We start from the raw sequence: 14,996 nt of genomic DNA on the forward strand, positions 1-14,996 counted from the left end.
GGCATGTTTACACTCAAACGTCAAACCATAAACCACCATTTGATTTTGTATTTTAGTTGTCTGTTTTCTATTAAGATGTCCTCATGCTGCTACGAGCTGCTACCTCACTGTGATCGGATTGTAATCTCTGAGTTGGATCGGACCACGGACTGTTAATCTCTGAGTTGGCGAAATATTCGATGTAGGTAGGTACGAGCAAATAAATAGTAAACCGGTCACAGGTATGAAATATAAAGAAGATATTTTTCAGTGTGATTAGTTTATCCTATGCTGGTACCCAAAACCGGGTTATATTCTGGGCTTGAAGCTGCTACAGACCGGCCAAACGAACGGGTTTCGTTGACCTGCGTTATTGCAATCTGTCCTGTATTATGAATGATAAATATCCATCGCTGGCAATGGTAATATATATTATGTCAATGATCGCTGGGCGTTCGTTGGGCCAGTCTGTATGCAGCTTAAGCGCCGACACACTAGTGGACGCGGCTTACAGCCGTGAGTGTGCACGGTCTTTTGGGACAGTTCGTGCCAGATCGCTCTCGGACGTCTTTGTCTTTCAGCTTTCAGACACGTCCGCTAGTGTGTCGGCGCTTTTAAAATAGGCAATGTGCAACCGTCCACACATGATGCCAAATACTAAAACAATAAATGATGTCTTTTGTTTGAAAACAGAAAGTAAGTTTCGTGTTCCATGTGTTTGCCGTTCTATATCCGACCAAACTGGCAGTGCAACATAGGCCATTTCGGAAGAAGTTATCCACGTGTGAAACTTGACCCGTTGACTTTCATAATTATTAATCTGTAATTTGTGAATGAAAGGAGCAGGACGAGCAGGAGCACTTTTGAATGAAATGAATGAATGAAAGTAAACGTCATAAATGTAAAAGTTTGCTTTTGCTAAATAAAAGTAGGTACCTAAATTACATAATTCCTGTAAATTCCACACACTGTCGGAATCGGAAATAAATGTAGATGATATTATAAAAGCAAAAACATGTTGAAGTGAGTACCTACCATTAGTGACCTTTATTATATTCAGTTTTCTAAAGCCTGTTTAGGCTTAACCCTGATCCATCATAACCTGCCAACTAATTACACAGGTTTGGAATAAAATCGGCGATACTGGGCTCTGCAGTATACTACACTATAGACAGAGGCGTCTGGAAAGATAGTGATAAGACAGCTGCTATATATGAGGAGCTAGAGAAGGGAGCGTCACCTTATGTTGGTGAATTGAAGAAGCAGATTCCTTATGAGGTAAATTCATGAATTTGTGGAACTTATTCAATACATGATTAGTTAAACCTTGCTTTGACGAGGTGCCTCTGGTGACTTAGTCCTTCGATGTAATAGATCTTTTATCAATGGTTTTGAATGTTATCACAAATCCATATAATAGTAGACCCAAGTCTCTCATCTGCGTTAGCTGTTTAGTATACTTGATACTCATGTGTAATTTCTGGTTTTTCAGCTGCCACCACTGCCATCAAACGACAGAATTTCATACCTGTTCCAGTATTACTGGAATTGTGGAGTGAAGTCTACATTCCGGTTCCTCGTGGACTTGCCAACACACACCTCCAATGCAGTCACTAAAACCTACGACCTGATCTCTTCATCTTTAGCAAGTGTTGAAACAAACACTAGTAAAGTAGAAGAAAAAGCTAAATAAAATTTATGTGCTAGTTTATATTCAGGGATTATTATTTAATAAAATAGTTATTACTTGAGCCTATTTTGTTTATGTTAGTTCACTTAAAACCAATGTTAGATGTTGGGTTGAGATACAATAATAATAAGTTATACAGTTAGAAATTCTTGTTAGAGACATAGTTATGTACCTTGAGTTAGTCTGATAATTTTGAACTATGTAGTGTGTAGTTTCTATGGACATTCTGTGCAGTGCACTGAATAAACGTTTTCTTTCTTTCTTTCAAAGTTAAGTGCCCTCGTATGGCGTGTGCACACTGCACAGAGACAGACAGACACAGTGGACAGAGAGGGAAAACTAAAGGCAATTTTGACTAAAAAGAAAAACACATTTACAAAACAGTCCACAGTCTGTGGCACAGTTTGATTTATTCCATCCTGTGTTATATTTATACTTTACAAACATTTCCTAGTACATTTCGAAAACATTCATGTCCAAATTTTTCTAACTATTACACTGATAATGTTAACAACGAATTCGACAAGATCTTGTGCACATCACAACATTAAAAAACAAAAATAACTGTGCCTGCATCATCATTATTATTATTAATGAAGGAATGCTCATCGGAACACTGAGGTTTGAAACATTATGCACAATACCAGAAAACATTCTAATTCTAGCAATAAGGTCAGAAGCATGTAATTATTATGTGGTAGATAAGAAAAACAGAAACTTAATATTTATGTATGAAAACTTAAGCGTCTTTGAATAAAAAAATAATAACGCGACACCTCTAAACTATTAAGTTCTGGCACAAGGGGAAAATTATATTCATGAAAGGTATATTTCCAAAAAAAATATAGGTACTAAACACTCTGGACCCATCTGGCCCTGTTTTTATTTTTTTATGTTTTTTCTAGTTTGCAATGTTTTAATCAGGAAAGGGTGGTATTATTTGTAACATTGGGAGTGACATAAGTTTGCTTGTACGGAGCTGTGTCGTCCTCGGGGCGGCGCGGGGGCGGGGGACGCGGGGGGTGCGGGGGGCGGGCCCTAGGCGGCCGTCTCCACCTCCATGGGCTCCTCAGTGCCTGACTTTGTCTTTTTCTTCTTCTTGTTGGACTTCGCTGAAGAGTTCAGGAGGGACTGAAATAGGAAGTTAGGTTAATTAGTATCTAAATAATGGCGTAGGACACAGTCATCTTTGTCACGTAGGGATTAATTTCCTTAGCAACTAGATATAATAAACTAATAGATATTATTATGCATTACATTATAAATAAATAAATATGTGGGGACATCTCACACACGGCCATCCGACCCCAAGCTAGGCAGAACCTGTGTTATGGGTGTCGGACAGCTGATATATCTACACAAATACATAGATAGATAGATACTAAATATAAATATCAACACCCAAGACCCGAGTACAAATATCTGTCTTTAAACAAATATCTGCCCCAGCCGGGAATCGAACCCGGGACCTTCGGCATAGCAGTCAGGGTCACTAACCACTACGCCATTCGACTGTCATTGCGCGCACAAAATACCAAAAGGTTGTTGTGATGCTTCAAATAAAAGTGCAATAGTTACAAATTCGCTCAAAAACATCACAGTATTGTACCCTGTGCTTGTACCAAACAAATCTTGTTAAATGTGTCTGGAAAGATACAGGGAATAATACTTCCATTAAAAAAGTTAACATCCAAAAGGGGAAATTTCCCTTGCAGAAAATAACGTATTTCCTTTTCGAAGTTTAATGTTACTCCATGTCTAGATTGCAATTTGATGTTCTGATATGCTACACTCATTGCTAAGTTGCAAAATGTCTAGTTCATCAAGTTGTGAAGGTAGCAATAATATTATTCTTAAGAAGTACTACAGCTATTGCGACACCCAGGCTTGCTGCTCCAGTTTACTCGGGAGCTAGACTGGCTGAGCTGAAATTAAGGGGATACGAGGGCTACACCGAAAAGATCGGGAATAGAATACTTAGGAATAAATTAGAGTGAAACCTTTTTGGTGTATCAAATGTAGTGTTTTTTCAAACATAATTCCATTTTCGAATTTTAAAAAAAGTAAAAAATAAAAGAGTATTGACCATTTGAATTTGACAAGTCGGTGTAAAAAATGGAGCTTACGCGGGAACATTTCCGTGCAATAATTTTTCACAACTTTAGTCGAGGTTTATCTCAAGAACAATGTCTCGCCGAGCTTGTTTCTATTTATAAACTTGAAGCACCAAGTAAAACGACTATATATCGTTGGTATTCTGAGTTTCGCCGTGGACGTTCCTCTCTTACCACAGTCCCTTCTACTGGTCGGCCAAAAACAGCGGTAACACAAGATAACATCGATGCTGTACGCCAGTTAATAAAAGAAGATAGACATGTGACATACGAGCAGATTCGGGCTTCTCTCAGCATTGGTATGACAGCCATTCAAACCATTTTACATGAAGAACTGGGTGTCAAGAAGTTAGTTTCGCGCTGGGTGCCCCACCGTTTGACCGAGGAACAAAAGTCGGCTCGTGTTAATTGGTGTCGATCTGCTCTGCAACGGTTCAATGGAGGCAGTTCAAATGCTGTCTACAATATCGTCTCTGGTGATGAATCGTGGATTTATTCATATGAGCCCGAAAGAAAACATCAATCGGCAGTTTGGGTCTTCGAAGGTGAGGTCAAGCCAACAAAAGTTATTCGCTCACGCAGCGTGTCGAAAAAAATGGTCGCTTCGTTTGTATCGAAAACTGGCCATGTGGCTACGATTCCATTACAAGAACAAAGGACGGTTACTGCTGATTGGTACACAACAGTTTGTTTGCCGGAAGTCGTAAGAGAACTTCGTAAAACTAACCCGAATCGTCGTATAATCCTTCACCACGATAATGCAAGCTCTCATACCGCTCGCAAAACAAGAACGTTTTTAAATATGGAAAACGTGGAGTTGATGGACCATCCTCCGTATAGCCCTGATCTGAGCCCCAATGATTATTTTACATTCCCAAGAATTAAAGATATGCTACGTGGTCAACGGTTTAGCGGCCCAGAAGAGGCGGTCGAAGCTTACAAATCAGCTGTTTTGACAGTATCCACTTCAGACTGGAATTACTGTTTCAATGATTGGTTTAATCGAATGAAAAAGTGCATTGAATGTCACGGAGACTACTTTGAAAAACAATAAAAGTAAATAATATTATGATATCTTTGTACTTTTTTCTATTCCCGATCATTTCGGTATCGCCCTCGTATGTACCTACAAAGGTTCCACTCGAGAGAGCCACATACGAACTTCACCCCCTCTCAGAATAGAATAGAATCCTACTAATATTATAAATGCGAAAGTTTGTGAGTGTATATTTGTTACCTTTTCACGTCAAAACGACTGAACCGATTTTAATGAAATTTGGTATAGTTAGCTGACACCCTGGATTAACACTTGGCTACTTTTTATATCGGAATTCCCTTGGCTACTTTTTAAGGCGAAACGAAGCTCACGGTTACAGCTAGTAAGTACTAACATTGAGTTCAGGGTCCTTGATGGTGCGTTCGCTCTTGAAGGCGGCCTTGTCGAGCGGCAGGCCGGTGATGCGGTGCGTGCCGGTGGGCAGCAGCAGCGCCGTGAACTTGAACTGCGCCACCAGCTCGCCCGCGCGCTCGTATAGCACCTGCGGAGAGAGGAGAGGTGAGTGTGGGGTAGTAGACAGGTGAGTATGGGGGAGTAGACAGGTGAGGGCGGGGTAGTAGACAGGTGAGTATAGGGAGTAGACATGTGAGTATGGGGGAGTAGACAGGTGATGGCGGTGTAGTAGACAGGTGAGTATGGGGGAGTGGACAGGGGAGTGTGGGGTAGTGGACAGGTGAGTATGGGGGAGTGGACAGGTGAGTGTGGGGTAGTGGACAGGTGAGTATGGGGGAGTGGACAGGTGAGTATGGGGGAGTAGACAGGTGAGTGTGGGGTAGTAGACAGGTGAGTATAGAGAGTAGACAGGTGAGAATCCGGGAGTGGACAGGTGGGTATGGTGGAGTTAGGGGTTTCGTTCCCGTGTTCCCGGGAATTCCCGGGAAAAATGTCGTTCCCGAAACCGGGAAAAAATTATCATTCCCGGGTTTTATTATTCATCGATTCTATGCTATATTTTTATCTTTATTTATCTGTTTCTCCTACCTAAAACCATAAACATTTATCGGCAGGCTTGTCGTCAACGATCAGAAACTCGGTTTTGTTGTAAATTATTGGAAAATCATGCGTGTTATAGCGGCATTTGCAAACATAAATGACTCATCTTCATCACTTTGTATCACCTCTTCCTGATTAAATGCTATTGTTTCATCTTTATTTATCTGTTGGTCCTACCGCCTACCTAAAACCAAACAATTGATCGGCTTTTACATATGTGACCAAAGAGTATGAAAAGCTAACTCTAGTGTGACGCCTGTCACATTTTTTTTATTGCCCACCGTCGTCAATTATTCAATCATTATAATTTTGGTTGATAATTTATCTGACTGTTGTTTTTTTTCTACCTATACGTGTAACAAAAGTATATTTGATTTAATTGTAAGTATTTTAATTGACTTTCAATACCCGAAAATAGCAAAAACTAGCATTTAAAATAATTCCCGTTTCCCGGGAATTGCCGGGAAATCTTGAAAAAAATTCCCGTTTCCCGGGAACAGAAAAAGGTCGGGAAAAACGAAACCCTAGGTGGAGTAGACAAGTGAGTATGGGGAGTACACATGGGGGTGTGAGGGGTAGTAGAGATGTAAGTATGGTAAACTAGAATGTGAGTGAGGGGGGAAATGCAAACATAGAATGGGAAGTCGTCGGTTGTAGTATAGAGTGTAGGTATGTTCAATGTTCTATGGGACACTGCCAGCAATATGGATGCCGATGTAAGTGTGCTAGGCACATGTTCTAAAAGCGTAGTAGGAAATTCGGTAGCACTATTTTAAAATGTAGTTAAGGTTCAAAACAGAATGTAATTATGTACATTTCGAGCTTAAACCTCACCTTTACTCTGCCCTGGGCTTGTACCAAATACACTAGGGAAAAATGTATTTGGAAAGATACAGGGCTTGTAATATCATGCATAAGCAATGAAACATAAAATAATTTTGGTTAAAATACATAAATATTATTTCTAGGTCTATCCTAGAAAGACCCATAGAAAGGCAATAGGCCCATTGCCTATTACATTGGGACCACAATAACACTGGCAAAATTTACCATATTACAAGGCAGGAATTTTATGATTGTAATGTTTCTTCTTCTATAACTTTTTGTAAACTAAAATGGCGCTTTCCGAATAGGGTGTACTTTATTTAACTTTCGTTCTAAGTATTCATTAGGGTGAACGCATTTTACAACAAAACAAAATATTTTTCTTTCTGTCTTTACCTGGAATGGCTCGATGAGCTTGTGGTTGACGCACTCGACGACGCCCATCCTGGCGCTGGTCTCCTTGTCGAAGCTGCGTAGGTTGAACGGCATCGAGCCGTGCTTGTTGCGGACCTGAGAATTAAACACTCGGTTAGTATGTGATAGTGGAACTGCTGGTCCACCAATCCGCACTGGGCCCGCAAGTTGGACTAGGCCTAAAAACCCTTCCCTGGAAAGAGACCCCAGCCCCAAATGGCCCCAATGGAGACATGATGGCCTGTGATGAGATGAGTGGAACTAATGCTAATACTTTATGAAACATAGCATGAGTTCTATGTCAGCTGGAAATACGTTTTATTTGTATTTTTTTAGATGGAAAACTAACTTTGTTTCTGGGGTTTAAAATACTGTACTGCTACTTTACTTTACAAGGATTTGTTGTAATGTTCTATACCAACATGCCAGCAAACGTGTTGGTTCAAACACATTACTATATTTTTGCCCCAATAGTTAAGAAACCGATACAGAAAAGATATGAGACCTTACTGTACTTTTCAGGGCTCATAAAATAATGTTATAAAATCAACAAATTTTCCAATAAAGCAAAGAAGATTCTTATGAGTTTTATTTGCTTATGAGACGGAAAATAAGAAAACATCTTTAATAGGTAGGTATACCTATAAACTTTTAGCCACTTGGAGAAAAGTTGTCTTACTACTGCGGTAATTGAATTGTTAAGAATCTATGGTAACATATTATACACTTGCATACCTCACTGTAGAACATTCTTGAGGCCTTCAGCTTCAGTTGATAAATTTCATCGGTCTTCTTGTATATCGTACACCTTGTGTCCATTTCTCGACCCTGAAAAAGTTTAATGACTCATTAGATTAATGTATATTCATGAATATGAAAAATAATATGTACAATAGATAAATAACTGTTTTGTATTTTTTTCGTGCTGGTATTTTGTTTAATTACATATTTTTTACATTACATTTTATATAGCTGTCTACATGGATGCTCAACTCCTGAACATTAAAGATATGCTTGTATATGCTATACATAACATGATTGGATAATGGAGATTATGTGTGTGCAAATTGAGCCAAAATTAGGTACAACATGTTGTAATGTTCTATACCAATATGCCAAAAAACATATTGGTTCAAACTCATTACTTTACTCTAGCCCTGATATTGAAATACTACAATAGAACCATAAAGATTCTACTGCAATTTTAAGGGCTATTATTATTTATTTATTTCTTACAAGTAGGTAAGTAAAAAACATAAAATAATGTCATTGGCATCACAAATTATGAATAACAACAGTTATAAATAGCATAAGTACATTATTTTAATAATCAATCACATTACTTTGTAATATGAGGTTAATATACTGATAAAGTAGTATTTTTTCAAAGCTAGATAAGTAGTAGGTGTTAAATTACACACATTACTTCCAAGGTTATCAGCCTAAGAATATGATATACAATATCTAATAACTCATTGTGCTTGTAAGCACCTAGTTACTAGGAAAAAGAATGTATTAAGTGAGCACTTTACACTAAAATAATAATTAAAACAACTCAAGTTGGTCTTTATAAACTTGTTCACTGAATTAAAACTTTTCTGGTATCTTAAAAAATGTGTCCCTCTTTTAGTAAATCCCTTGTAATAGTCAAAATGCTAAATACGATAATTAACTATAGGATACATACCACACCCTCACCAGTGGACACCAAGACATCCATGGCATAAACTTCATAAGTCTCCAAAGTTGTCTTTTCGTGTTCCTTGCGTTGTGGCTCAGATGGGTTTTGAATAATACTCTTTTCTCCATCAATGCGGAATTGTTTTAATTGGTGCGACAGCATACCCTCGACAGGTTTGCAACCATACTCAGAGCTAATCTTCTGCACCACATCTGTTATTGCATAGTTCTGTAAGGATAATAGATATTCCACTTTAGTTTCTTGAACTGAGCAACCGGTAAATACACTTGTCTCTATGATGACAAGATTAGAATATATATTTTTTATTTTTATATTTATGAAATTAATCTTTGTTGATCCATGGGAACAAACACATAAAAGAATCATAATCAACAAAGGTTGCTTGGTAGTACCTAATTGTTGTAAATACATTCACTGTTTTTTAATATACTAATTTATGTACTTATCTATTTGTGAAAGAAAATGTTTATAAGTAATCTATATGAATGTTTACCTCATTTCCCGGCCGAAGTAATCTCAAGGCGGCTTCGCTGGCTTGGTATGCAGCAAGCACAACATCTGCTGCCCGCCCAGTGGCCTCCCCACCGCCAACAACCACCGTGTGTGCCACCACTGCAATGAAACCATCTATGTGTGCACCGAGGTCTCTGGAAATATCATTGAAATATTATATGTCTGATAGACATGTGTTTAAAAATATAGTAGTAAGGTAGATCATTGAAATGGATAGGGAATCTTAAATAATAAGTTATTGTGATACTCAAGATATTGTTTCTGTGTTAACAATACTTATAGCTAAAGGGGTCAATACATAGTTTAGGCCACAAACAATAATATTATATTAGTAACATTTTAAATTAAAGGCCATAACAATGACCCTGAGGTTAGGGTCACAGAATGAAATCCTTATTGACATAAGAGAAGGCACCTTACAAAAGTTAATTCAACTGATGCCTGGACCACCAGACTACATCAGGAGACACAAATAACATGAAAGTTACACATACTTACACCTTAGCTAGATCACCTTGTTTGAGAACTAAGTCAGTTTCACTTGGGATGGGTGAAAAGTGACAGATGCAGTTGTTGACAGACACGCATGTCGGGAACGCTATTCCCTTCTTGGAGTCCTTATCCTTTTTGAAGACCTTGTTGGTCTCCTCAGCGATAAGCTTGTCCCCGAAATCACACAGCTCTCGCACAGAGGCGTCTGGGACGCATTTAGCAAGAACTTGCTCAAGGACACCTGAAAACATAACATTTTAAGCGTCAGTTCGAGTCACAAAGAGACTTGTCGAGGGGAAATTCTTGGCGGGACCGCGTTGTCCGCATGGCGATGACGCGTCCACCCAGACCCAGGGTACGCGCGATCACATCCGGTACTACACAAAGGGTTTCATTTGTAATGGGTATCAATATCCATAAACTTACGGTTAACAATCTGTCCAGCTAACTTGTACTTGGTTACAACCAAGTCTTCAGCGATCGTCTTTTCTACTTCTTTATCGTCAGCCATTTCTCAAATTCGTTGGTGGTGTGGTTAGGTGAAGTAATGAAGTATGATGGCGTTGACAGGTCAGCTAAGTCATGATGGTCTGTGATTTGATGCTATACACTACCCAACATGTCGGGTATACTAAAAGTCACTAATATATTTATACGCTTTCGTTAACGCTAGCTCCTTAAATCTACCGTCATCGAAACCTTGAACCAAGCCGCACCGCGCACCATCACTGCAACCGCACACCTCGCCACTCATTGACTAGAAAGAAGTACGGTAGCCGAAGTCTGTTATTATTCGGAGCACACACCATCTCTTGGTTAATCTGTGTACCCTACTCTTTTTTTAAAAAATGAGCTGTCATTCAGAAATTGTTTATGGCACTGTTTGTGTTCCTATCTACGGTTTTACGACTATTTTTATAAATTTGAATTTATTTTATCTTAGACCTCATAATGTCTGCTACCTTTCGGTTATCAGCAAAAAAGAAAGTTTCCCAAGATGACCTCCGTCGGTTGATGGCCGAACAGAAGGGAAAATCAGCCAAACAACCTAAAATCGACAATCCACTGGCCAAATACAATGATGCTGGCCAGCTTATGTGCGTCCTGTGCAAGTCCGTGGTGCGCTCGGAGAATGTTTGGAACGTCCACGTGAATGCCAAGCAACATAAAGAGAATGTCGCCGAAGCTAAAAGGCTGAAGGAACTTACTAACAACTTCACATCAGCTGTGAAGGTAAGATGCTGAAAGAGTTTAAGAAAGGAGAACCTAGTACTTAAAATCTCTGTACAGATATTGAGCCTTACACATCTTATAAAAGTACTACTGAGTGTATGGGTATCTTGATTGAGTAGAAGAAAATAATTTGTAAATGGTCTCATTTAAAAAAAGACAGCACCTTGTGATTTACTTTTAAAATATAATTTTATCATTGCAGGTAAAAAACCAAAAGCGTCATGGTGATCCACCATCTTCTGCACCTTCAGAGAAGAAGATAAAGGGCATATTGAAGAATGCCTCCGCAGTACCACAAATCCCTGTAGTACCACATATTCCTAAGAACAATGCCCCCAACATAATATCCTATCACAATGAAGAAATTAAAAGGGCACCTCTTCCAAACTTAAGTGATGCACCCAAAGGTATGCAACCAAACTTTAGCTATCCTTGTATTGTCCTTACAAAATAATTTAGAATGGCTCTACTTTTACTAATGTAATATTTTACTCATTCTGCTACCAGTGGATCCCCTGACAAACCTATGTAAGTATTGAAAGGCTGCAGCCTTCTCAGGTTAAATAATATCTGCTAGCCCAGTTTACAAGGATATCCATCCTGTTGCATGTTTTGCCCTGTGCACACATTCGGGCACTAGTCTTGCAGTTATATTGAAATCAATCTAGGTACTATGACCAATCAACCATGACTTTTTTGTTTTTTAGTTGAGAAGCCATCCACCAGCACTCTGGCAGATGAAGAAGTTCTGCAGCCTGCACCTGAACAACCTATCCCTGAAGGCTTCTTTGATGATCCAATATTAGATGCAAAGGTATGTAAAAATTAAAATACTGCATGTGGCCTTAAATTTATTGATTGATAAATGCCAGTGGTTTGTGAGTTTTAGCTTAGAGTTTGTATTAGGGTGAAATCGCCAAAATTTGTACGTAACAAAAACATAACAAAAGGGAAACGTTACAAAAATGTTACAAAAAGGAACTATACGGACTCGATCACACTACTATGAATAAATAAAACAATTTTTATTTAATCAGCACTACGGCGAAGCGAAAAGGAGGGTTATTATTTTGACCGGTACCTATTCAATAATTAAAACACGAACTACTTTCGTAATTTTTGAACAAAAATATTTAAAAAATATATATATCTATGAGGTTTTTTTATATTAATTGAATTATTAATTATTTTGGTATTAGGTATCACTAGTTAGGATAATTGAAATTAAACTTCTGTACAACTAATATGTTTTTGTAATTTATTAGTTTAAAAAATGTCATCACATTCTTGTCAGTCTGAATGTGCCCTTAGCTTTCCTTTTTGTAACGTTACAAAGAAAATTGTAACAAAAGTGAACAAAAATTCTTACGTTCATATTAAGTTAAAAATATTTTAACACATGTGGATTTAGTTTTCCGAAAATTTTAATAACTGCATAGTAAACAGACTGAAATTATGATTTTACGTGCAGGAATTACTTTGTAAATACTTTCCTTTAACTTAATTTGTCGGTTGTTACAAAGGGGAACACTGAAAAGTCTTTTTTCTTCAGAGTTCACTATATCTTCGATAACGACTACAAACAAAATGGCGGAGACGCGACACTAACGCCACTTCTAAGAAAACTTTTGCTCGTGGTGATGCCAGTAAAATAATTTAGATTTAATACTATTTTATACAAAAAAATACTGTTACAAAGAGCATAACAAAGAAATATGATATTTTTATTAAGATTTAAATTTATGTAAATTTCAATAACCACTGTACATAATATGATAAAATACAAATAATTTAATACGTTACTTATTCTACTAATATGATTTACCAAAATTTTCTATGTGAAGTTGTTATATTTTTCTCATTTAGAAGGTTTTAGTGCAACCAAGAGAAATGGACAAAAAATGTACAAATTTTGGCGATTTCACCCATTAAAAGATTTGTTAAAAATTTGTGTGTATACGTTAATAAAATACATTGCACCATTCCGCTTAACCTAACATGTGATTGTAAAACAACATTAACTTATTTACTGACCAAACAACTCCTCAAAAGAATCATGAATATGATCAATCATGTCAGTAGCAAGCATACTCCTCCCTTTCAACTGGAAAGCCTTTTGATTGCACAGTCTGATCATTGAAGATGCAGCATAGCAGGAGAGGGATGCTGCTAGTGTAGACTTGTCTACATTCTCCATCTCTGCATCAGCCACTAAATCTTTGTTGTTCAAAGTCCAATGAAGGAAGGTGGCAATGGTTCCCGACAGCAGGTCCCCCTGGCCCCCACATCTCCTGCCAGAACCCCCAGTGCCATTCTGCCATTGAACTTCAGCACACCCACTAAAAAACTCATCTGTTTGTCCCTTTCCCAATATGCTGACATGCCCACCCAGCTGACTCAAATCTACATGGCCATAAGATCCTATCAATTTTGCTTGCAGTCTCTCAAACTCTATCTTGTTTGGTGTCAAAATAACTCCTGGCAGAGGGTAGTCTTTGATTAGATGTGGATTCTCTGTGATCAGGAACAAACCGTCAGCATCAATGATCAGTGGTATACACTTCTGACGCATGACATTGATGAGTTCTGAAACCACTTCAAAGGTTTGCTTGTCTCTGCCTAGCCCTGGGCCTATAACTACAGCATGAAGCCGGTCTAACCAGGGTGATATTTCATTGGTTGCATTAGGCTGGTCAAGTAAGGGATGAACAATCAGCTCTGGGCTGTATGATTTAATTACAGTCGCGGCTGGTGATGCACAGAATATGTGTACTAAATCAGCTCCTACCTGAAACAAACAATCAAGATAATAATAATAGAATGTGAATTATAATTTTAACTAGTAATTCTAATTGCATACAATTACTATGGTAAATACTAGTTTAGGCAGTTTAGAATACCTACTTTCAAAGCACTGATTCCAGCAAAGTATGGTGCACCGGTGTATTCTAAGGAACCTCCTATTATTCCTATTCTGCCCGCTTGACCCTTGTGACTGCCACCGTCCAAAGGTGGTACGCATCCTTTTATACATTTCATGAGTTTAAAGCTATCCATTTCACACTTTTTTAAGCTTAAGCAGGGTAACGATAATTTCTGAAAGGTAGTTCTTATCATTGAAAAAGTTTATTTTAGTTTTACACCCTGTTTTTGTTATCACAAAAATGAATGATGATCATTGTGATTTTTTGGAAAATGAATGAATAAATGAACGAATGAATAAGTGTCAAATGTCAATAGAATGAATGAATATTCATATACCATAAAAGCATTTACGAATCTGGGTTTGAAAATTTTAATATGTTTTTAAATATGTCAACTGCAATCCTAAATTCCTAACTAATATTATAAATGCGAAAGTAACTGTGTTTGTCTGTTACACTTGCTTTGCACGCCAAAACTACGGAACGGATTTGAATGAAATTTGGTATACATATGGTCTAGACCCTGAGAAAGAACATAGGCCACTTTTTATCCCGGAATTCCCACGGGAAAACTATTTAAGGCGAAGTGAAGCTCGCGGGAACAGATATATTAACATAATTTCATTGTTATGTTTGTAATTTCAGGTTAGGAACATTGAGTACAAAGATCCCGTAGAAGAGGAATGGGAGAAGTTCCAGAAAGAAATAAAAGAGGAGGCAACAGCTTCAGCAGAAATTATAGCCGGTGAACAAGAAGAAGCTACCGCTGAAAGACAAATAGAGGAAATAGATGAACAAATTAGGAAGTGGTCAAGGGTTCTAGACATTGAATTGAAAAAGGAAGATATTAAAAAGAAAAAACAAGATACTGATCAAATGAGTGAAGATGAAGATTTAGAATCCGATAACGAAGCAGATTTAGATGAGTTCTTAGACTGGCGAGCAAAGAAAGCGTACAGATAATAGTCATTATAAATAATAAAAGATTTATATGCATCGTCTGCCTTTTAATGAAACCAAAAAGCCCTACAGTTTGCAATTTGATTAATTATTTTTTATT

General features: G+C 37.8%; 4 protein-coding genes across 4 annotated transcripts; 2 read left to right on the top strand and 2 right to left on the bottom strand.

Annotated features, from left to right (window-relative positions):
* The first annotated feature begins 841 nt into the window (after nucleotides 1-841).
* On the top strand, nucleotides 842-1,730 carry LOC105383068 (MICOS complex subunit MIC13 homolog QIL1). Its single transcript, XM_011553114.3, has 3 exons — nucleotides 842-1,002; nucleotides 1,101-1,257; nucleotides 1,472-1,730. The coding sequence occupies exons 1-3, from the start codon at nucleotides 995-997 to the stop codon at nucleotides 1,670-1,672; spliced, it is 366 nt and encodes a 121-aa protein (XP_011551416.3). The 5' UTR covers nucleotides 842-994; the 3' UTR covers nucleotides 1,673-1,730.
* Nucleotides 1,731-2,041: 311 nt separating this feature from the next.
* On the bottom strand, nucleotides 2,042-10,366 carry LOC105382975 (proliferation-associated protein 2G4). The gene is made up of 8 exons (XM_011553006.3): nucleotides 10,206-10,366; nucleotides 9,786-10,020; nucleotides 9,268-9,421; nucleotides 8,760-8,981; nucleotides 7,808-7,900; nucleotides 7,055-7,168; nucleotides 5,175-5,321; nucleotides 2,042-2,800 (listed from the first exon to the last, which is right to left on the bottom strand). Exons 1-8 carry the CDS (start codon nucleotides 10,288-10,290, stop codon nucleotides 2,708-2,710), a joined length of 1,143 nt encoding a protein of 380 aa, XP_011551308.1. The 5' UTR covers nucleotides 10,291-10,366; the 3' UTR covers nucleotides 2,042-2,707.
* Nucleotides 10,367-10,680: 314 nt separating this feature from the next.
* On the top strand, nucleotides 10,681-14,933 carry LOC105382887 (zinc finger protein 830). The gene is made up of 4 exons (XM_048623010.1): nucleotides 10,681-11,012; nucleotides 11,215-11,419; nucleotides 11,720-11,826; nucleotides 14,582-14,933. Exons 1-4 carry the CDS (start codon nucleotides 10,731-10,733, stop codon nucleotides 14,897-14,899), a joined length of 912 nt encoding a protein of 303 aa, XP_048478967.1. The 5' UTR covers nucleotides 10,681-10,730; the 3' UTR covers nucleotides 14,900-14,933.
* LOC105382801 (ATP-dependent (S)-NAD(P)H-hydrate dehydratase) lies at nucleotides 12,922-14,194 on the bottom strand. The gene is made up of 2 exons (XM_011552785.3): nucleotides 13,917-14,194; nucleotides 12,922-13,800 (listed from the first exon to the last, which is right to left on the bottom strand). The coding sequence occupies exons 1-2, from the start codon at nucleotides 14,127-14,129 to the stop codon at nucleotides 13,039-13,041; spliced, it is 975 nt and encodes a 324-aa protein (XP_011551087.2). The 5' UTR covers nucleotides 14,130-14,194; the 3' UTR covers nucleotides 12,922-13,038.
* Nucleotides 14,934-14,996: the final 63 nt, after the last annotated feature.

Source organism: Plutella xylostella, chromosome 9 (genome assembly GCF_932276165.1).
Source record: "Plutella xylostella chromosome 9, ilPluXylo3.1, whole genome shotgun sequence".
In the NCBI taxonomy this organism is placed as follows: Eukaryota; Metazoa; Arthropoda; class Insecta; order Lepidoptera; family Plutellidae; genus Plutella; species Plutella xylostella.

Excerpts from the sequence above, each read along its gene's own strand:
- LOC105382887 (XM_048623010.1), top strand. The coding sequence starts at position 10,731 with ATGTCTGCTACCTTTCGGTTATCAGCAAAAAAGAAAGTTTCCCAAGAT. Across the intron at positions 11,013-11,214 it reads ACTTCACATCAGCTGTGAAG|GTAAAAAACCAAAAGCGTCA; the intron begins GTAAGATGCTGA and ends TTATCATTGCAG. Across the intron at positions 11,827-14,581 it reads ATCCAATATTAGATGCAAAG|GTTAGGAACATTGAGTACAA; the intron begins GTATGTAAAAAT and ends TTGTAATTTCAG.
- LOC105382975 (XM_011553006.3), bottom strand. The coding sequence starts at position 10,290 with ATGGCTGACGATAAAGAAGTAGAAAAGACGATCGCTGAAGACTTGGTT. Across the intron at positions 9,422-9,785 it reads CAAGGTGATCTAGCTAAGGT|AGACCTCGGTGCACACATAG; the intron begins GTAAGTATGTGT and ends TGATATTTCCAG. Across the intron at positions 7,169-7,807 it reads CAAGAATGTTCTACAGTGAG|GTCCGCAACAAGCACGGCTC; the intron begins GTATGCAAGTGT and ends TTTAATTCTCAG.
- LOC105383068 (XM_011553114.3), top strand. Across the intron at positions 1,258-1,471 it reads AGAAGCAGATTCCTTATGAG|CTGCCACCACTGCCATCAAA; the intron begins GTAAATTCATGA and ends CTGGTTTTTCAG.
- LOC105382801 (XM_011552785.3), bottom strand. The coding sequence starts at position 14,129 with ATGATAAGAACTACCTTTCAGAAATTATCGTTACCCTGCTTAAGCTTA. Across the intron at positions 13,801-13,916 it reads CTGGAATCAGTGCTTTGAAA|GTAGGAGCTGATTTAGTACA; the intron begins GTAGGTATTCTA and ends TGTTTGTTTCAG.